Genomic DNA, 22,222 nt, shown 5'->3' on the forward strand with positions numbered 1-22,222 from the left:
TCATCCCCTGTTACTTGCCTGTCCCATGACCAGTCTCTATTCTTCCTTTTCCTTCTCATTCCATTTAGATTCAACAGGAAGGAGAAAAGAGTTAGTCCATTCCTAGTTCAATCTTTTACTGTATTTTCTTTTTACCCTCTTTGGGGCTGAAATTCTGATCCATTCCCGTTTCCTTTATCTCCCTGCCACACTCTCTGTGCAGCATTTTGGACATCCCCAGTGTATACTCCTCTTCTTTTCTACTTCAGAGTTGTTACTCTCAGAGGTGATGCCAGCACTTGCAGGTGTAACCACCACCTAAGGGGGTATTTCATAATTCTTGCTTCATTCCTGAGAAATCCTTACCACCTCCTGGCTTATCTCAGAAAATGGATAGGTACATATATTTACTAATAAAAGCAGGAGCACCTTTGCAACTTGCTGCAAAAGGTTCACACAAAATACACAGAAGTCCTCCCATGTTTTGTTTACAGAGTGCCAGATTTTATCAGATTAGTAATGGTGTCTTGGGTATGTCATTCTATTGTACCTTTGCATCTAATTTGTTTCAGTGTAGCCATGGCAATAATGAGTGATATGAATCTTTCTAACCTCTTGCATCATCTTTTTACAACATTGAATAAAAGAACTGTCCTGCTGATGTATTCATTCTGGAAAGACTGGTTTTTAGTGGTGTGGTTGGCAAGTTATACTCTGATCCTATGCAAGTTTATTCCAAACTAAGTCCTACTATGTTCATTTTGTGTGAATACCATGTTTCCCTGAAAATAAGATAGGGTCTTATATTAACTTTTGCTCCAAAATGCATTAGGGCTTATTTTCAGGGGATGTTTTATTTTTCTCATGTACAACAATCTACATTTATGCAAATACTGTACAGTCATGTCATCTTCTTCTGTTTGCTGCACAATGGTGGAGGGTGGGGTTTCACTCAACTGGGGCTTATTTTTGGAGTAGGGCTTATATTACGAGCATCCTGAAAAAATCATACCAGGCCTTATTTGCAGGTTAGGTCTTATTTTCAGGGAAACAGGGTAGGAGTAGGCTGAGGTTATTTTAAATTGTGCATTTTTTTTTTATTTGCATGTTGAGTCTACCTTTTTCTCTCTGATCAACCCTGCTGGGGCTAGTGAGGTAGTTAGAATCCTTTGATACAGAGCTTTTGTGTGTGCATACATACACACACACAAACTTCAAAATAAAATTCTTCAAACTACGAATTCCAGGATTCCATAGGATGGAAACATAGGGTGGAAGGTGATAGCAAACTATTACTGCTTTGGCCACCAGCACTCAACAGTGACCTGGGCTGCGCCAGACTCATTAAGAGATAGCAGAAACTTTTATCTCTCCTATGTCCTAGCAATCACCATTCATATACAGTGATGCCTTGCTAGACAATTGCCTTGTGGGACGAAAAAGCTGCAAGACGATTGGTTTTTGTGATCACTATGGTGCCTCGCAAGACTTTTTTTTCTATGACCGTGCTTCGCAAGACTTTTTTTTAGATTGATGCTTCACAAGACTTTTTTTTTTAGATCGATGCTTCGCAATACTTTTTTTTGAGACCGATGCATAGGGAACGTCGCAAGACAATTTTTTCTCAAGACGACGATTTTCACAGAATGAATTAAAATCGTCTTGCAAGGCACCACTGTAATTGTACCTGGTTTTCATTGCTTGTTATGTAGTTTGGGAAGCAGATAGAAGTTAAAGGGGGCCTTCAGCTTCACAGGCTATTCCTGGAATATCCAAAAGCTGTGGTCTCTGTGGGTTACCCAAACTTGGTCTGGAACTGTGGTTCCCAACCTTGGGTAACCCAGATGTTCTTCGACTGTAGTTCTCAGAGAGCCCAGCCAGCACAGCTGGTGGTGAAGGCTTCTGGGAACTGCAGTCCAAGAACACCTGGCTAACCCAAGACTGGGCACCATTGGTCTAGAGCACTGGTTCTTAACTTTGGGTTACTCAGGAGTTTTGGACTGCAACTCCCAGAAGCCTTCACCACCAGTTGTTCTGACTGGGGTTTCTGGGAGCTGCAGTTCAAAAGCATCCGAGTAACAAAGGTTAAGAACCACTGGTCTAGAGCATAATTGAGGGTCAAGAGGCTGAAGGTGAATCAGACAATATGGAGGTGGCATTTATAAGCAAGTAAATTTTTGTGGAAGAAGAAAGTATGCCTACCCCATAATACTAAATGTTGGAGGTCATCCAAAGGAATTGAGTGGTAGGAGATTCAAATTAGGTGAAAGGGAGTCCTTTCCACAGAGCGTAGAATTAATATCATTAATGTATGGAATTTGCTATCCCCAGATGTGACAGTAGACATAGATTACATGTCTTTACAAGGGAAATTAGACAAAGGAACAGAGAATGAGCCTTTTGGTGGCTGCAAGCCATGTTGCCTATAGGCTACCTGTGGGGTTAGAGGTTGCCTACTTCTGAGTATCAGTTGCGGTGGAACAACAGCAGAAGCTTTCACATCCTGTTTGTGGAGTTTCCAAGGGCCGCTGGTTGGCCATTGTGGGGGAAAGGATGCTGGACTAGGTGGATTTTTGGTCCAAAAATCCTTCAAATGCTTCTGCCTACAATCCCCCAAAGTTCCATCTAGCATAGCCTATGGGAGGAGACTGAGAGAGCTTTACGCTAAAACATCTGATGGAGCGCCAATGGCTCTCCACCTTTGTGTAACCTTATGAAAATGTATGTCTTGCCTCAAAATGATCCTGGAGCCAATATCAATTCTTGAAATAAGAAAGCAACTGTTTGCCAGTTCTACTTGCTACACTAGTCCCTGATGACAGACTATGTTCTGGTGACTAGTGATAGTAATCTTCTAGTGATTACTGCCTATGCTTTTGTAATATCTAAGAACACATAACATAATGTGCTCAGCCATGGTTTTTCCCTTGAAGACTGTTCTGAAATTTCAGCTGGCTCAAAATATCCAGCTGAGTTACTTTTAATTTCATTAATTGCTAAATTGGCAGGGCATTTAAGTTTTTTTTTAACTTATAGATGTAAGCCACGCAGAGTCCTCTCTCTCTCTCTCTCTCTTTTTTGATACTATGAATGATATGAGGAAGCTGTTTACCACACTGACTTTCAAGTATTTAAGCATTTTAAAGGATGTAATTTGCACGTACAACATCGTACACAGAATGCCGTGCTCTTGAACTAAAATTACATATTTGTCGCAATTTCACATTACAATGCCTATAGGGGGTTCCACAGATATGAATTACCATGCTTTTGATGTGGAAATGCTAAAGTGTATCTTTTGATATGCAGCACATAGTTTTGATAATCAGTCATCTTGCAACAAGGTTAGGGATAATGAGGGAAAATTGGAAGCTGCCTTCCTGATACCCCAATGTGCTCATCACTGTATGATGGAGGGCATAGCAGGAGCAAAATCCCTTTTGCCTTAAAATCATAATCAATTATGCATTCACACTAAGCCATGGAGGCAATTCTTAATCGTACTGCAACAGACTTTGTGGAAGCTCTTTGTGCTAGGAGCACAAAACCAGCGTTATTTGCATTTTGATGCTCTATACTGAAGATATTTACAGTTTAAAGCTATGATATTTTTCATCAGACATGCCCACAAGGCGTACTCATAAGGGATAAATGTGTTTCAAGTGTTGGATGTACCATAACTATAGGTAAGGGGATGAGGAATGGGGTTGTCACATATTCCAGTATGAAGTGACCTGAAAAGCACTTTGCAAAGCAGGTCAGAAGCATAACCCATTCCCTGATGGTTCCGGGTCATAACCTGAGACTAGGGTATCTACTGTTGCAATGTCTCAGGAGACAAGCCTTTGTGCAATAATTTCTTTTTTTTTTTTATTTTTTTTTTTTTATTTAGGAACAGGGATAGAGGGTACAAAAAGAAAGAGGGGATAGGAAAGGAAAAATGGTTTGGGGGGATAGGAGAGCATAAAGTATAACATCATCCAATCAATTCATATTACTAATACATATCAACTTTTTGCTTTTTCACAATTTGATTACCCTCCTGCTTTTATCTTATCATTTAACTTTAATTTTATTCTATGTTATTCCAACATTGTCTGGTAGCTGCTGCCATTTATACAATACATCCCATCGTTCAGTTTCTTTTTGAATTGAACAGTCTTTCAGCCCATCTGACAGAATATTCATTTTTTTCACTTCCCATATTTTCACCATAAAATTGTCTGGTTTCAGTATCTCTGCCTCCTTAAGATTTTTGTCATAATGCTTTTTAATTTTGGAAGCTGCATGGGTCACTGGATAACTCTCTACTACATTCATATTACCTGGTGTCATATCTAATACAGACGATTCTAAAGTCTGTACAACTTCATTTAAGTTTTGTGCAATAATTTCAACGTAATATGTGTGCACTGTGTGTGCGCGCACAAGACGGACAATGGAGACTATTTGTGCTGTGCCCTTAAGAAATCATATTGACTGAAATTCTCTTCCTTAACTTACACTACATAAGGCTAATGACATCATCAGTCAGAGTCATTCTGCAGAAATGCAACATTTCCAATCCTGCCCACAATATCCAGGATCGTCCAGAAGCTCTAAGGGGCTTTATTTCATTATTGGGAAGGGATGGGGGGACATGAGATGGTGGTGGTGGGTCAATGTCCAAAAGTCATCGATGGTCATAAAATCATCCCGCCGGCAGTGATTTTTTAACATTAAAAGAAGCTCTCTCCTTCTTATGACCCGCAACAGCCTCCCAACAAAATTTTGTTTTTTAAAAAATCACACAGCTAATGATGTCACCAACTTTGCATGGCAAACATCTGGCAGCAGGCTATAATGACAGGATAATTGAGTTGAAAGGGCCTATAAGCCCTTCAAGTGCAACACCCTGTTTAGTACAGGAATACAAATCAAAGCACATCTGATAGATGGTTGTCGAGTTTTCTCTTGAATGCCTCCAGTGTGGGAGCACTCACCATCTCTCAAGGTAACTGTACTGCTAAATCTGGCTTCCTGTCGTTTGAGCCCATTATTACGTTTCCTGCATTCTGGGATAATCGAGAACAGATCCTGCCCCTTCTCTGTATGACTACCTTTTAAGTAATTGAAAAATGCTACCATATCTCCCCTCAATCATCTTTTCTCAAGGTTAACATGCCCACTTCTTTCAGCCTTACCTCACAGGGGCTTGGTTTTTAGTTGTTGCCCTCCTCTGAATCTGCTCCTTCCTTGTTGCCCTCCTCTGAATCTGCTCCTTCCTTGTTGCCCTCCTCTGAATCTGCTCCAGTTTGTCAGCATCCTTCTTAAAGTGTGGTGTCCAGAACTGGACACAGTATGAGGCATAACCCGTTGTGGAATAAAGGGGGACTAATATCTCATGGGGTTTGGAGACTATACATCTGTTAATGCATCCTAAAATTGCATTTGCCTTTTTTTCAGCCACATTGTAATATGGTCTCATATTCAGTTTGTGATCTACAATTCTAAGATATCTTATAAACTCATAGTATTACTGAGCTAAGTATCCCACATCTTGTAACCATGCATTTGCACTGAGCCAATGACCCTTGGTTGCCACTTCAGGGTGGGGATGTGATGGGCACCAAGCCACTAGGGTCTACCCACAATTAAACCAAGCTTTTGATTTCTTCCTTTGTGATTTGTCTGTAGACCTGGAGAAGCATAGTTATTTCCCAAGATTTTGGCCACCATCCTGAAACCTGACAGCCCTTTATAGACAAGCACATGGATTTTGATTGGGCCAGAACGAACAGCTAGATTTCATGCTTCTTCAAAAATTGTTAGCATTGTTGTTAGCAAGGTTTTAGGGCTGGGCCAGGCCAGCGGCTTCAGGCCATTAAGCCCTGGGGTGTGTGTGGCAGCAGACCTGACATTGCTACTCATTTTCTGAATGATCTGGATGCTACCAGCCTCCTCATATCAATAACACAGCCGCTTCCTGGCTGGTTACATGAGTAATTCCTGTTTCCCAGGAGGCTCAATATGAGGTATTGTTCACAGAGCCAGTTAAGAAATGGCCCTGCTGTGGAGACATTTGGCTAGTAGAAAGAAGGTGCTGCTACCACTTCGTTGTCCTGGTTGTTGTGAGCATGGCAATGTGGCAACAGTGAGACAGCAGGCTGAACTGATGAGAATATCTCTTCCCTTCTCATTTGGCAGAAGACCTTCTGATAACACTGGTAGGTTTTGGTATGGTTTGCAGTCAGACAGGTTCCCCCTACCACCACAGATTAACTGGTTTGCCTCTCTGTACAAATCTGTCAACAATGTCCTTTACTGAACAATGTCTAGATAGGCAGTATGGTGTAGGGGATAGAGTTGATGGACTATGACTCAGAAGACCTGGGTTTGAACCTCACGGAGGAGAAATTTAAGGAAAAACTATTCCTTAAATATCTCACTTATTAGTCTATTATTACTGACAAATGTTGACAAATATTGCTATTTGTCAGTTCTGATTAGATAGCACATAGCACACATAACACTATGCTCTTCACAGAATGGCTTATTCAATGGCTGAATCAGGTAGTAAATCACAACTAATGTAGGTTGATTAAATCAATGGAACATACGGAGGATATGATTCAACAAATCCCATCTGACTTAATGTGTGTACTCTAGATGTGACTTATTACTGAATTTGAAGTCCAATTTGTTCTAATTGTACTTCCTTAAATCAACTTAATTTCTGATTAACAGTGTAGATATGGATCTGAACATAACTGTCCATTTGATTTCACGTTTCTCCAAATCTGACAACATAGTTCTTAGCTAAAAGTATTAAAATGCATGTCAAGTGTATGTTTTGAGATTAAAATATACATACTTAGAAAGCTATGGTATGTCAGAAAATGTATTTATAGAGGCCTATTTTAAGAGAAAATACATTTTGAAACTAGTGTTTGAAATGTATATCTAAATATCTTGCAGCTTTTTAAAAAATGTGGATTGATTTAGAAATGGGACAAAACAGAATTATTAAAGATCATATCTGAACGTGTCACAGATCAAAAGCAGGCTATGTCCAGCCCTAGCTTGAAATGACAATTTCTCAAAATATATCATTTCTGAGAGCAATCCTACATTTTATATAATTGCAGACCATATGTTTTCAGTCATTCCCGCCCCCCCCTTCCCATATGAACTAACTTGGGGTTGCATAAATCTATGAACTATGTCCTTTACTGAACAATGGGTTCTTTTAGGTGGCTTTCGTGCTACTTTCCTAGTTCTAAGAGATCCATTATAGATGCTTTCAAATCTATTATGACTGCTGTGCATACTTTTCAGCATATCATTTCTTTTCTCATTTTTGCACTTCAGTAGCCTAACAAGATTGTAATGCATCAAGCAACCCACGCTATGAAATTATGAGATTGTTCCCCTTTTTGCTAACCTTTGGTCCCAGAGCATAATAGCATCATGGCCCTGCATTCAAGAACTCAATCCTAAATCATTCTCTTCCAAACCACAGCTGTGATTTGCACAACATACGGCTGATAAGTTTATTTCAGCTTTCTTCTGCATGAAATTTCAGAGGTAATTGGTTTAATTTCTTTTCTTCCCAGATGGTTCTCTCATTCAATTGTACAGCCTTTACTTGAACACTCTTATTTCATTTTCCAGTGCAGAGATGGCCTGCAGTCCACTCACTAGAACTGCCCCCGAGGCAATTCTAAGTGTTATCTCCTGGTAACCTTACCGAATTTGAATCAAGACACAGAAAAAAAAAACCCTCATGGGTTGGTAGTAGTTGAGACGTTAAAGTTATAACTCATCATTTACAGCACAAAAGTGCACGTGGTATACTGATTAGTCCATTGAACTACAGCTTAAGAGACCTAGGCTTATATCCCCAGTGTAGCATTGAACCAGTTACAGCCTCTCTGTCTGACCCACCTTATAGGGTTGTTGTAATGATAAATGAGCAAGGTGTCACCTATTCCACCTTGAACTCAATACAAAACAGTTGGGATAGAGAAGTTAAGAAAAGACTGTATTGCAGTACAATAATATATACATACGCTTTGTAGCAAGTCCCATTGGTTTCAACATGGCTTAAACCTATATAAGTGGGTAAGTGGGACTGTAGCCTTACAATGTAATCTTATATGTACCTGCTCTGATAAAATCCCCACCGAGATATACTGTATTCTGGGATATATTCTGAATCTGAAGTTAGTACAGTATGAATAGTGGTGGCAGTTTTTTTACTTCCGTTTTGGGAATAGTCTGAACCCACTCTTCGTTTTGGTCTGTACTTTAGAGGAGCTATCTAATGTGCCAGACCTCATCCCCAAAACTACTTCAGCATCTTGAAGAGTTGTTGCAAAATGCAGATCAAAACCTGGAATGGATTCACAGCACTTCTGAAATTGAAGCTACTGGCTGTCACTGGGGTATAGGATTGCACATTTGACATTTCATTTTGTACACAACATCTGTCTGTGTGTGCACATCCTGCTCTGCTTTAACCCTATGCACATTTTATGCCAGGAGCTCAAAGCTGCATAGATGGCGTACTGAAGTGGGTTTCCCACCAGGCACTAAACAAACTCCGACATGCTTAGCTTGTACAAGATGGTTTCAGTCTATGCCTTCAGATCATTCTCTGGGTCCACATCCCATTCTTAACCCTAACATTTTTATACAGTACTGTCAAATCAGGTCTAGGCAATCACAAAAGACGGACATTTGTATGGTACCATAATATCCCAAGGCCCAGATAAGATGAAACTGGCCAGCAATTTCCTAACTGAAAAATTCTCTATGATTTGTGTCTTAACCTCCTTTCCTACTTTCCAGGATACTACAAAAGGCACTGCTGTTTTATTAGCTAAGCTTCTGTAACCCTAGAATTTAACTGGGATTCTCTTACTTAAGAGGGCATCCTTGACACAAAAGATAATGTTCTGAGATGCAATGATTCATTAACCTCACACTGTTGCAAGATCTCCATGGACACATATAGAAATTGTTTTGCCATTAAAATCAGAGATGATAATGAGATTTTCATGGATTTATACAGAAAGTGTTTGACATCTTAATGAAGTATAGATTACAGTTGCATTGACATCTGACTGAGAGTGCTGTAATTATATTAAATCTTGCTCTACTTAGTGAGAAATTATCCTACTTAACCATTTTGCAACGGATAGAAAAATATCACACTCATCCAGCTCTAGCTGAGTTTTCAAGATATGTTTATATGTTGGGTGAGAATGGGGATTGGGATATGCATTCAAATATGCATCCCACTGGAAATGATACAGTACTCTAAGCTGATAGGTGCATTCATCTGCACCTACCATTCCTGATCCAGCAGGTGCTCTCTTTTAAACAAAAATCTCCATATCAAGAGAAGTGTGTGCATGTGTGTTTGATCCTGTGAGAATTAAGCACTTTCAAGTCTATCAAAGGGAAAAATTTCAGCCCATATTTAAATCTGTAAATCCAATCAACAGGACTTCGAAATGCTTTGCTTTCCCTGGATGTACCTTTCTTCGAAAGGTTAAGGACTAAGGATGAGGTGTGGAGAACAGATGGAACTCCAGATGTTGCCAGACCGCTACTTGCCTCATTCTTCCCCACTGGCTATGTTGGGTAGGCTTTATGGGTGATGTACTTGGGCAACATCTGGAGAATCATACCTTTCCTACCTGATATGGTTATATAGTAGAAATACACCGCTATTTAAAAAACAGTGCACTAACAAAAATCTTCTGGTTTTGAGATGTCATTGCCTTTGTAAGAAAGGAAATGGCTAACAATTTACGGATCTGATAGGCATTGAATGGAGAGTCTTTATGTAAACAATGGGTACATGTGGAATTCCATGCAGATTCTTCTGCATGAGACTTATTCCTGAGCATATGAATATAGAGATGAGATCAATGACAGAACATTAATTTAACTTACTGGTATCTCACAGTGGCTTAAAAAGTATTAGGCAGATATCTTTCCCATGGCTGCTACCGAAATCTTTATGAATGGAGTTTATTATTTTTATTTATTTATTTATTTAATTTATATGCTGCCCACACTACCCAAAGGTCTCTGGGCGGCTTACAACATTTAAAATACAATAAAAAATCATAACAATTAAAATATATATAAAAATTGCCATCGGACCTACAGCTGTGAAGGATTGAACCTGGACTTATTCTGCATGCAAAGCTTGCTCAACCCCATAACCAGCAGCTTTTTCCTGAAATTAGGGAGAGTAGCAGATCATCCGGTAGACCAAAATAAGCAGTCTGGCACTCCATTAAGATGATGGCCCCGGTATATTAAAAATAAATGAAAATAGTAATGATCAATATCCTTGAAATATGTATTATTTTATAATTAAGCAGCCACACATTAGCTTTTATCCCTTGGCCTACATCCAAAATATGAACAAGTCCTCACTGAACAAAAAAAAAAGCAGAATGGTCACTTCTGCATTTTTTAAAGACTGATGATTGAATTGTATACTTTGTTTTGGTAGAAGCAATACAAACAAATAAAGCAAACACTGAAGGAAGTTGTAAGTACTTGCCTGCACTTGCAAATATTACACATCCTGCAATCTGTAGAACATCATAGATTGAATAGATAGCAACAGTATTGAACCTATTATTATGTTCAATCCTACACTTTCTTTGTAGACAAACATTCATCAACCTGTTATGAGCACTTCTGTTTCAGTGGAATATGGAAGGGGAAAATGCTTCTGTACTTCATATATAAATGAATCAGAATGTTATCTTATTTGCTGTCATGTCTGATGTTCTGCGTATCCTATCAAAAGGAAAATAACCATTCTTGGCTGAACCTTGTTTTTTAATTAAAAATATTGCCAGAGGGCTATGTTCCAACTACAAGACTAAGTCCAGCTTCAGAGCATTAACGCTGGCCCAAGTAGTTTGTGGACTGCATTGTTCAGAAATACAAAGCACAACATTTGGTGACTGCACAGATGTTGAAAAGCACACCTTGCGATGCAGAGCCTTTCTTAAACTCAGAGAAGTAGAAAATGTTCAGAAGCAGAGGAAAATCCTTATCATACGCTCAAAAGCTCTCACCATCACATCATACATCTCATACTGCATTATGTTTAGAATAGGGCCTGGAGCTAGTTCTATGCAAGCTAAAGATTCTGTCTTAAATCCAAGGCCTCCTTTGCAAGATCTAATATTTTCACTTTATTTTACTGCCATATAACTAGTATTTTGTGTTTCTATGTGCAGTTATTCATGTGGACTGAAACAGTCATTCCACTTTTATCTTGCCTGTCACTAATTCAAGTGTAAAACAGTTTAACCTGTTTAGTTAGTACACCCTTGAGAGCTAGCCCAAAATATTTAGGTGCCACAAGAGCATAACTCCTTTCTATGTATAGAAGTTTGATTGGTCTGCTGAATTTGAGGAACCTGCTGTACATTTCAATCGTTCATAGAGTGCATTCCTCAAATGCTCATCGTGACTGAGCAAGACTGAATCCACAGTGGGTGCTGGATATATATTCCTTTTATGTCCTTTTTAAGTGTGTTTTTAAGTTTCTAAATACCTAGATTTTAATTCTCATAGTAAGTTTAATAATTTTTTAAAAAACTCATAATTTATTCTGTTTTTAATATAACTTGTTTGTGAACTGCCTTGGGTCCCCTTAACAGGAGAAAAGTAGCACAGAAATCAATCAAACAAGCAAAGAGTTGTGTATGAGCGAGCTTCAAAGCAAGAGCTTTTCTCTCCTTGTATAATTTGCAAGTTAGCTTGCTTTGTTTTGTGATAGGCCTGCAGGTGGTCAGCACAGTTCTTCCTTTCTGAGAGGGTTACAACGGCTGTTTGGTCTGCTGCAGCACAGGGCTGGTTTGCTCTTTAAGTCAGTGATCAGATGATATCTTTGTAGGAATGAACCAGATCGCTCCTGGAGTGATCCTACCTGCACTTTTCTGAGCCCCCCATCAGGGGCATCTACTTGAACTAAACCAGAACAAGGTAGGATTGCTCTGATTTAGTTCAATTCCACCACATGTGATAACTGGAAAAGAACCAGAAGCATGCCTTCTGTCAAGGCTCCTTGCTGTGGGAATTTCTGATATTGCAAAATGGTTTAATAAGAGAGCCACTTCAAGATATTGGCAAATCAAACACTTCCTCTGCTCGTTGGTGGAGGGGTAGAGGAAGTAAATTTCTGAAGACTTTATTAAGACAAAGAAAATGTGCTATACAGTATCTCTTATTTAAAAAATCTTTTCTTTGCCTTGCCTTAAAAACTAGTTTAGAACAGCCTGCAGTTGAGTGTACCAGCCCACTCCAAAAGAGTCAGTCCAGACAAGCCATAATTTTTCAAGTAGTAAATCTTGGGGCCTCAGTAGATGAGAGGCCAAGTCTGTACTTAGAAGCAGTGTTTCCTCAAAAGAAAAAAAGACTACAGTACTGTATTTGTGTATTCTAACCTGATCCCATCTTCATCTGCAGGTGGCTAATCAGCTTGCTTCTGTTTTGAGTGGGTCAGGTGGCAGAGGGCATGGCTTTATTAGCTTATCCGATACCTCAGTTGTGTAGTTCTAAAAATGTGCCATAATATTGGAAGAGGAGGAAATCCATAGTGCCTTAACGTAGAGACCTGGTCTCTTAAATACTAATGTGACTAAAGCTCTAATGACAGGTTATGTCTACTGTAATTTGTCTCTTTGACACTGATCTTGGAAGAGCTTCTTCCACCTCACCTAAGGGTATCAAACCAGCTTAGGGTATGTAGGGTTGGTTGACAAGAATACATCGCTGTGTCTTCCAAAACTGAGCAATGGCCAGGAGTTTCCCATTTTTGCCCCATCCCAAACCCAGCACCAGCTGACCGACCTCATTCTTCCCAGTGGTAGTGCAGTAACTACTGCTGCCCAAGAGTGTTCTTAATATGATATGTAATAATAATTATGAGCTCTCAAGTCAATTCTAACTTATGGTGACCCATTTCACTGTTTATTAGGTAGACAGAAATGATGTATCATTCCCTTCTGGGGACAACCTGGGACTGTGCAACTTGCCCAAAGCCACACAGACTGGATTTTCTAGACGCACAGTAGGGAACTGAATTCCCAACCTCTGGCTCTGCTGCTAGATACCTAACTCACTGAGCTATCCAACCAGCTAAAATAATATTGATTAAAAATCAAGCCCATTCAGCCCAGTGGGACTTATTTCCAATGTACAGTGTTGCAATCTAATTTATATTATGGCTGCAACTACATGGTCACATGCTGCTTATAAATCAGGTGAATTTGAAGTATTTTTTTACAGACCACATGACTGAAATCAGCCCACCCACTTTTGGTCCTGAAGTGGCTCCCCCGCCCCCCCGTGGTGACTCTACTTTTTAAAGCTGGGATGATTTGAATCACATGGTTGTGATATGTTCTTGTAAAGATGGCGTGCGCGTCTGTAGGTGGTGTTTCAGTGACATAGACTGTTGGGGTGTGTTGTTCATGACTGGGAGAACCTTTCTCACATTCTTTCCTTTCCCCTGATCGCCCTTTTGCTTTTTATTTTTTGATAATTTCTTGCATATACAAGATTAGCGCTAGATCACTCTATCACCGGGTCCTTATTATAATCATTTCCCACATTTATCATGTCCCATAAAAGGATGACAGAGGTGGGACCAGAAAAGCAAGGCTCTGCAGAGGCAGTACCAGAAGAAAGAAAATGGGGGCTCCTGGGGGCTAGATTGTGAACCCCCATCACATCCAGTATGAACATGAGTTCTCAAATCAATCCATAGCCCATGTGAGTACTGATTATGATTTCAAACATAATACAGATTACGAATCAAATTGCAGTTCAGTAGCATCCTGATAAATAATACACCCCTTTCTCTCTTTTTTAAAATTAAGGAACAAAAACAAACAAAAAACCCAAAAAGATCTAATAATAACCCCCCAGATTAAAAAAAAAAAATCAATGCACACATTTAAAAAACAAACTACACAATTACATAAAGGGGGGGGGAGAAGTGATATATCTTGCGACTTGGGTCCCCTGTGTATCATCCATCAACCTGTTACCTGAGCTTCTGTATTTCCATGGAATTTTGAAGAGGAAAATGCTGCTGTACTTCACATATAAATGAATCTTGAATACTATTTTATTCACAAATGTCTCTGATGTCCTATTAAATGAAAATAATTGGTTGAACCTTGTTTTTTTCGTTTTAAAAAAATCTGAAGCCTAGCTTCAAAGCATTAATGCAAGCCTAAGTAGTTTGTGGACTGCGTCGTTCAGCAGTACAAAGTCTTCCCAGGTCGGTGACTGCACGACTCCTTTGAGAGAGATACCTGGTGGTTTTATAGTGCAAAAAGAAAAGTAGGAGTGCTCAAGCTTTATGACACACGCGTGCTCGCGCTTGCAACTCTGCAACCTGATCTGACGCAGGTTGCTGAACCAGAACGAGATTCAGAAGGATCCTTCCCTCGTTCTTCCTTTATAGCAGGTACAGGCACTCGGCAGCTACAAACTTTGCAACAATCATAAACAGCCGCTTCTTTGGCGACGTACGTAGTCCACGAACTATGTTGCCAAACCGTTCTTCTCGTGCGGGGGCGGTTTTAGAGTAAGAGTATGGCAAAGCCTCTCCCGTCTCCCAGCCCTCTAGCACTGACAGGTGTAGATTTCCTTCCTAGCATTCATTAAGGTTGCATTGCTGGGAACACCCACTGAACTCAGCGGGACTTCCGAGTAAGCGACACACACACATTCGGACCCCCTTATCCTTACATTAAGGGCCAGGATTATTTTTAAAAAGGCGTCTCCAGCAGTTCCACTGGATCTTCTTTATCCGTTTGATCCGCAGCCCTTTTCCTTTCGAAAGCGGACAGAAGGCTTCCGTTCATGGCAACAGGAAGAAAAGGGTAGCTTCCTCCCCCCATGGAGACAAATATTTTATTTTTCTGCATCCTCCCACCCTCCCTTATTCCCCGTGCCTTCCCTCTTCTTGCCCTTCCAGACGAAACCACAACGCGCCAGCTTTCTCTCCCCCTTCCTTTTCATCTTTTTTTTGGCCTCTCTTTCTCTCTCCTTGGGGGCTCTTCAGAGCCTCCCCAAATAGCCCCAGAGTCGTTCGCCCCTTGAACCCCGGGATCCCGTGATCTCATGCCCGTCGTTTGAAAGGGATTCAGAAACAAACGGCAAGCAGAGTGGCTGGGAAGAGCGACTGGGCTCAGGCTGAGGTGGTTCGGGGTAGGGCAGGCGTTGTTTACAATCCTGAAGTCACTCCAGATTGTTTTGTGTTTCCTATTGGGAAGCCAAAATTGGGGAGAGACAAAAGAGGTGTTCGTGTTGGAAAGCGGGTTGCGAGATAACGTGTGTTCGCTCGCTTTCTCTCTCGCGTGCACGCGACTACTCTCAGTAGCAAGCGAGGAGGAAAAGCACTTTGTGCACGCTTGGGAGCGCGGTTTTCTTAAATTATGGCTTGATATCAAGGCTGAGACCCTGCGCGTAGCGGACGCAGATAACGGATCTCCCAGTTATGTCCGAAGCAGGCCGACCGAGGCCTACACAAACATCCACGTTCGCACGACCAAGTAAGCCCGAGGAAATCCCGCCCACTTCCTTTCTCCTCTGCCTAGCGGGTCCCGGTGCAGATGTTGAACGTGGGTCACCAATTAGCCGTAGGAAGCTCGACATCTGGCAAGAAAGCTCGTGTCTGGACGCAGCTTGCCAGGACGGTGGGTGGACGCGGGCCGGGGGGGGGGCAAGGAGGTTGAGTATTTTCACGCGTATTCCACGCTCCTCCTCCGCGTCTGTCATCCTTCTAGTGGTCGTGTGAACGGGCCAGGCTTCCTCAAATCCCAAAGGACGCTATTATGTCATTCCCGTGGCGTCACTGCTTGCCATCTGGAGGGGGCAGAAAAGCGGCGCTGCTCTGTATTCATCATGCCTTTTACACCCACCCACAAAGGCGCAGATTTTGGTGACTTGTCTTCACAGATGGGTCTGCCACGGCGCCGCTCCCCAGCCCTGCTTCGGTGTCAAGTGTTTGGGGAATGATTAATGGGCGGCTGCGGGGCGAGGCAGCCTCTTATCTCCCTCACCCCATAGCTTTTAAACAAGCCACCCCCACCCTCCCCGCCTCCTGAAGGGATGCATGCAGCCCGTTTAGACGGAATGTTAGGAGGATCCGAAATTTAGAGCGAGAGAGAGAGAGAGAGAGATGCAGGAGCGGGGAAAAGAAAAGGGGTGCCATAGCCCCGCTTTCCCAGTTGCCGAGAGAACCACCGTTCCCATGCTCCACCTCAGCCACTAGGAGAAAGCGGCTGGCGTGCACGGGTCGGAGTGTGCGTGTGTAGAAAGAAACCTCACACCTCTCCTCTTCCTTTGCCCCCCACCCAAAAAAAAAAAATCCTCAAAAGGAAGCGGCCCGCCCCATTCTTTCCCCACTCCCCTTGCCAGAGGAGGAGCAAGAGGAGGAGGAGAAGAAGCGGGCCGCGGCCCAAGCCACGGTGAAGTGAATGCGTTGCCATGGCAACTGGCAGAGGCAGGCAAGCAGCGGGCCGGCCCCAGCCGCCTCGGCTTCTTCTCCTCAGCTCTCCTCCGGGTGTGTGGGTGGGTGAAGAGGAGTGGAGCAAGCCAAGCCGAGCACGGGGAGAAGAAGCCGCCTGAGCGGGTTGGCGGGGGAAGACGGGGGTGGTGGTGGTGCGGTGGGGTGGGGGAGAGAAGGAAAGGAGAGAAAGGCCGGGGGAGTTTGGGTGTTGCGTGAGGCGAGGGAACGGCGCCACCCTGAAGAGGAGGAAGAGGGCGCGCGCGCAAAATTGGCTCCAGGATGATGGAGGACGGATTCTCCAGTTACAGCAGCCTCTATGACACCTCCTCGCTCCTGCAGTTCTGCAACGGTAAGGGAGAGGAAAGGAGGGCTTTCTCTTGCCCTTCAGCTCCCACCTTCTATCCCCGGGAGTGTGTGTGTGTGTGTGTGTGTGTGTGTGTGTGTGTTTGGCTCGGGGTTGTGGGTTCAGGCAGGGTGCGCGAAGTACACAGTCCTGGAGCCCGGCAGTAGTGGCTTTCACTCTTATGCTTTGCAAGCATTGGCTGCTGCTGCTACTGCCGCCGCCTGGTTCTTGGCAAGTGAGGTGGATGTGCAAAGCAGAGCTGGCAGGAGAAATCCATAACATGCACCCCCTCTCTTCCTCCTCCGGCCTTTTTCGTCCCCAGTGATCTTGCTTGGATGAAGCGCAGGGCCTTTCTCAGCCCTCTTCATAATACCTCCTTTTTTTGTCCTAAAACTGGGGTGCTTCGGAAATGTAGAAGGGGATGGGAGGCGAAAGAAGTTAGCTCCACCACCATTCTACCGCCCTGTTTTGTTTGACAGCACAGCAGAAAAACCTTGGAGGTTCAAGTTATTTTGCTGGTGTGTGAGCTTGAAAATGAGGCGGAGGGAGCTCATATCTGCTGTGTGGAGAACTTTGTCTCTTTGGTTTACAAGAAGGCATAGACGATTCCTAAGTGTGTGTGTGTAAAAGAAAGTGAAAACTGCCCATCCGCTGTGTTTGAAGGGAAGAAAGCTGTTTCTATTTCTAGGTCTAACGTTGGGAGCCTTCATTTAGTGGATTAAAGACTTGTCCAGTTGACATGTTTTCTAGTTCTATAGTTTTTTGGCTCTGGATAAATGAGCAAGACTTTAAATTTCTAAGAAATGTGCCTTTGTGAGCAAATCTTTTTGGTGTGAATCATTCTGCTTTGTATAATTGTGTTGATTGGTTCAAGTTGTTCCAAATACACCACAATGTGGAAGATTTATGGTTTCTGGTAAGGCAGTTTTTAAAGTAAACAAATGTCAGTTTTGAGATGGAAAAAATGTCTGTTTCTAAGTTCTGTATGTTCTGGCACATTTCCTTGGGATTTCATTAAATCAGATGATGTTTGGGTGGTGATGTGACAAAACGCAACTTATTTTACAGTGAACGTTTATAGTAAAATGTTAAAAGGCTTTTCCCCAAGTGGGATTAACGTTGGCAGGGGATTTTTATTTTTTTGTAAGAAATTTGTTGTTGTTTAGTCATTAAGTCCTGTCCGACTCTTCGTGACCAGAGCATGCCAGGCCCTCCTGTCTTCCACTACCTCCCAGAGCTGGGTCAAATTCATGTTGGTAGCTTCAGTGACACTGTCCCACCATCTCTTCCTTTGTCGTCCTGTAATAAATTGGACCCATCCTAAAAAACAAACAAACAATTTACCAGGGAATATATGTACTGACCTCAGATGGATTTGATTTTGGGGAAGCATATACTGTAAAGGATTTCATTCTTAATTGCAAAAAAGTTTTGTAATGTTTATTTGGACTATTTGATTTTTGAGAAATGGATAAAATTTATAATCGATAAATTGCAGCATGAACTGTCAAACTTTTAGATAATAAATAGATACTGGAATATGTATGTGTAATAAGAGATATATGATTGTTGTGACTGTTGAAGGGACAAGTAAGCTTGTTAAATGCTGTACTTACGGTATATTGTGCTTTATTAGATTGTTGTATTTTTGTCAAAGAAAGCAGTTCTGCAACATCAGAAAGGAAGGGTGGAATTCTACATATCAATGTTTATACAGTATCTCAGTCAAGATGCTCTCTATATAATAATATACAATTTCTGTTGCTGGATTCAATGTATGTATACTTTTTCAGTACTTATGGTGATACACTATGCAGAGTAATTCCTGGTAATAACAGTGCTTGGTGGTTTTTTTTTTTTTTTTTTGAGACTTGTAAAAAAACCAAGCACTGTTATTAAAACAACAGCAGACACATTTGCTTATTAACATTTTTGATGGATTCTTTTTTCATTCCTATTGCTTTCCTTGATTACATGCTGTACACACAAATAACTTGATTCATTCATGCTTTCCTCACATGTGTTTGGTTTCAACAAGATTAACTTGATAAGATGTTGTACAACTGGACTCACAGCCATTGCCCTGGGGAGATCATATGACTGTATTATACAGATTCTGGCCCATGAGGAAACAAATTAGTCATAACTTGTTACTGAGTTGGTTTTGAAGATGATTATTTCAGTCATGTGGACTGCAGGGAGGTACTCCACCTGTATAGGAAGATGAAAAGGTATTAATGTAAACACAAATAAGAGTATTTTCTACAGTTTTGAAGGATTAAATAGATATAAACGGAGCCCTAACAAATGATGATAGTGTTTTAAAATGTAATTGTTTAAAATTCTTGTGGATAGCTTTTTGTATATTCTGGACATTGTCTGTCTTAACTGAAACTCTCTGTCCAAGATATCAAGTACTGTATCAATATTTCCCCTGCATTCTAAAATCTTTGATGTACCAGAAGCAAGAGAATGAGTTCAGGGCAGGTGGTTATGCCAACTTTTGGGGGCTGTGGTCTTGGGTTGCTTATTTGTCCTATTGTTACCCTGTTTCCCTGAAAATAAGACCTAACCTGAAAATAAGCCCTGGCATGATTTTTCAGGATGCTCGTAATATGCCTCAAAAATAAACCCCAGTTGAGTGAAACCCCAGCCCCCATCATTGTACAACAACCAGAAGAAGATGACAGGACTGTACAGTATTTGAATAAATGTAGATTGCTGTACATGGGGAAAAAAAGACATCCCCTGAAAATAAGACCTAATACATTTTTTGGAGCAAAAATTAATATAAGACCCTGTCTTATTTTCGGGAAAACAGGGTACTGTAGTTTCAAGTCTAAGTATCTCCCCATCTTCTCCGAGCTCTTTCTGCAGTCTATTGTGAAGATCTGGAGATGCTGAATGTTTGTATGCATTTTTACACACTTTTGAAAGTATATCATGAGAAACTGGGGGTTATTCTGAAAGAAATGGGTGTGCCTCTGCACTTGACTGTACTGATGCATAATTTATATTGTGAACAAGAAGCTACTGTTAGGACAGACTATGAAGAGACAGAATAGTTACCTATAGGCAAAAGGGTCCGATAAGGGTACAGTTTGTCCCCTTATCTATTCAGTCTATATGCAGAACATGTGGAAAGCCAGATTAAATTCAAATGAAGGAGTGAACATTGGTGAAAGAAACGTCAATAATTTAAGAGATGCAGATGACTTCTAGTGAAAATGAAAGAAGGATGTGTCAAAGCAAGACTGCAGTTGAACATTCAGAAGACAAAAATCATGACTACAGAAGTACACAACTTTAGTGCTGACAATGAAGAAACTGGAATAGTGAAAGATTTTTTTGTATCTTGGTTCAGTGGTCAGTCCAAATGGAGATTGCAGCCAAGAAATCAGAAGAAGACTCAGACTAGGAAGGGCAGCAATGAAGGAATAAGAAAAGAGAATCAAGTGTAAGGATGTGGCACTGGAAACCAAGACCAAAATCATCCATACTCTTGTATTTCTAATTACTGTGTATGGGTGTGAAAGGTGGGCAATTAAAAAAGCTGACAGGAAAAATATTGATTTGTTTGAAATATGGTGCTGGAGGAGAGCTTTGTAGATATCCTGGACTGCTGGAAAGACGAACTAGTGGCTCTTAGATCAAATCAAGCCTTTACTATCTCTAGAGGCAAAAATTGTTGAAACTGAGGCTGTTCTACTTTGGGAACATCATGAAAAGAATTTTCTGGAAAAGATAATAATGTTGGGAAAGGTGGAAGGCAGCAGGAAAAGAGGAAGACCAAATACGAGATGGTCTGACTCCATAAAGAAAGCCACAGACTCGAGTTTATGAGAGCTGAGCAGGGCAGCTGAAGACAGGACAGTCATTGCTCATTCATAGAGTCACCGTAAGTTGAAGATGACTTGACAGCACATAACAACAACAACATCAACAACAAACATATTGCCTTAGGATGAATATTGAATGGGGAAATCATTTATTAAAATTGTTCACCCAAAGCATTAAATGGCCTACAAGTGCAATATAAAAATTGAAAATATTAAAAACTTGAATGAATGGGGAGTGCTGTATTGTTTACTTGAGCTGCCTCTTGATCCTGTCAGGGATTCAACCTGTTACCTTCTATATTTAGTGCATGTATTTTCTCACAGTTCTGTGTTCCTGCCCTAATCCAAATGAGTTGATCCCGATTAGTTAGATGCCTAATTTGTTTGGGATTAATAGTGTTTATTTTAATCAGACAGCACAGCCTACAGAAATCTGTTTTTTTAAAAAAATTAATTTAATTTCTAGCATTCCTTGGGGAAGTGCTTTATTCTCTTCTGATAACGATGTGTACAATGGCAAATTAGACTGGTGAAGTGCTTAGCTTACAAAAGAATCTAGGTTGATTTCAGTCCCTTGCATTTCTAGGTTAGGGTAGAAAAGAAAGCTGTAGAGATGTGTAATTTATTTTTTCAAACTTCAATTCCCAGAATTCTCCAAGAATTCACCAAGCAGAATTCTGGAAGCTCCAGGCCTCAGGACCACACCTACATACACCTGTATTTTGCTCACTGGGACCAGAGCCTTTCTCTGAGGCAGACTATCTTGGGGCTTGCTTCCTGTTGTGCAAAAGAGAAGGTTGCACCAGTGCTTCCTAAAGTTTGTAGTTCTTTTAGGAAGTGCCTTCTATAGAGTCTAAAGGGCAATGAGACTGTGACTTATAGGAAGCACTGCTGCAGCCTCCTTTTTTGTTCATTAACAACAGGAAGCAAGGCCCAATATAGCCATCAGCCTTGGTAGACCCTAGTCCAGGTGAGTGAATTTTAGGTGTCTGCAGGTGTGGGTCTGTGGCCTGGAACTCCCAAAATGCTGCCAGATAAGAACAACAATGAGTGCACATCTCTAGGAATCTGAGACCTTAGAGAGCTGTTGCCATTTGATCTAAGATTTATTGAGGATCACATTAGATATCAATTTCTTTGCTCCCCACTACTGTGGTGTGTACTATGGTGTGTAATTTTAACAGATGTTAAAATTAACACCAGCTTTATCCTCTAATGATCAACACCACTCCAAATGCAGACCTAACACAAAGTATCTAAAGGTGTGCTCTTACAGAAAAAAAATCACATTTGGGACCATTTACAGAGGTACTTCCCCTTGTGATCATATCCTTAGATGTATTTTCTGGCAATCACATTGTGTATGGGGAATTGCACTCCAGCTTGACCCTGATCTGTGCCCAAATTAGACTTTTTTGGTCCAGCTGTAGGGTTACTATTTTGGGGGCTGGGCTAGAGTGATTCCCTGACAGATGAACTGCTTTTTTGTTGCATTTCAAATAAGCCACC

The 22,222-nt window shown here is 41.2% G+C and overlaps 1 protein-coding gene across 11 annotated transcripts in view; it reads left to right on the top strand.

Moving 5' to 3' along the window:
* Positions 1-22,222, top strand: part of EML1 (EMAP like 1) — a 164,475-nt gene that overhangs the window by 63,745 nt on the left and 78,508 nt on the right. For 2 of the 11 annotated variants that reach the window (XM_078383770.1, XM_020814213.3), the window contains exon 1: positions 16,603-16,880. The exons of 5 other annotated variants lie outside the window; for them this stretch is intronic. In XM_078383770.1, coding sequence (XP_078239896.1) covers positions 16,811-16,880 — 70 coding nt within the window. In that variant the 5' untranslated portion in view covers positions 16,603-16,810. Of the gene's footprint in view, positions 1-15,502; positions 15,717-16,602; positions 16,881-22,222 lie in introns of those variants that run through there. 4 more of the 11 variants (XM_078383769.1, XM_072986649.2, XM_072986651.2 and 1 more) reach the window with 4 other exon arrangements.

The sequence above is a fragment of the Pogona vitticeps genome, chromosome 1 (genome assembly GCF_051106095.1).
Source record: "Pogona vitticeps strain Pit_001003342236 chromosome 1, PviZW2.1, whole genome shotgun sequence".
In the NCBI taxonomy this organism is placed as follows: Eukaryota; Metazoa; Chordata; class Lepidosauria; order Squamata; family Agamidae; genus Pogona; species Pogona vitticeps.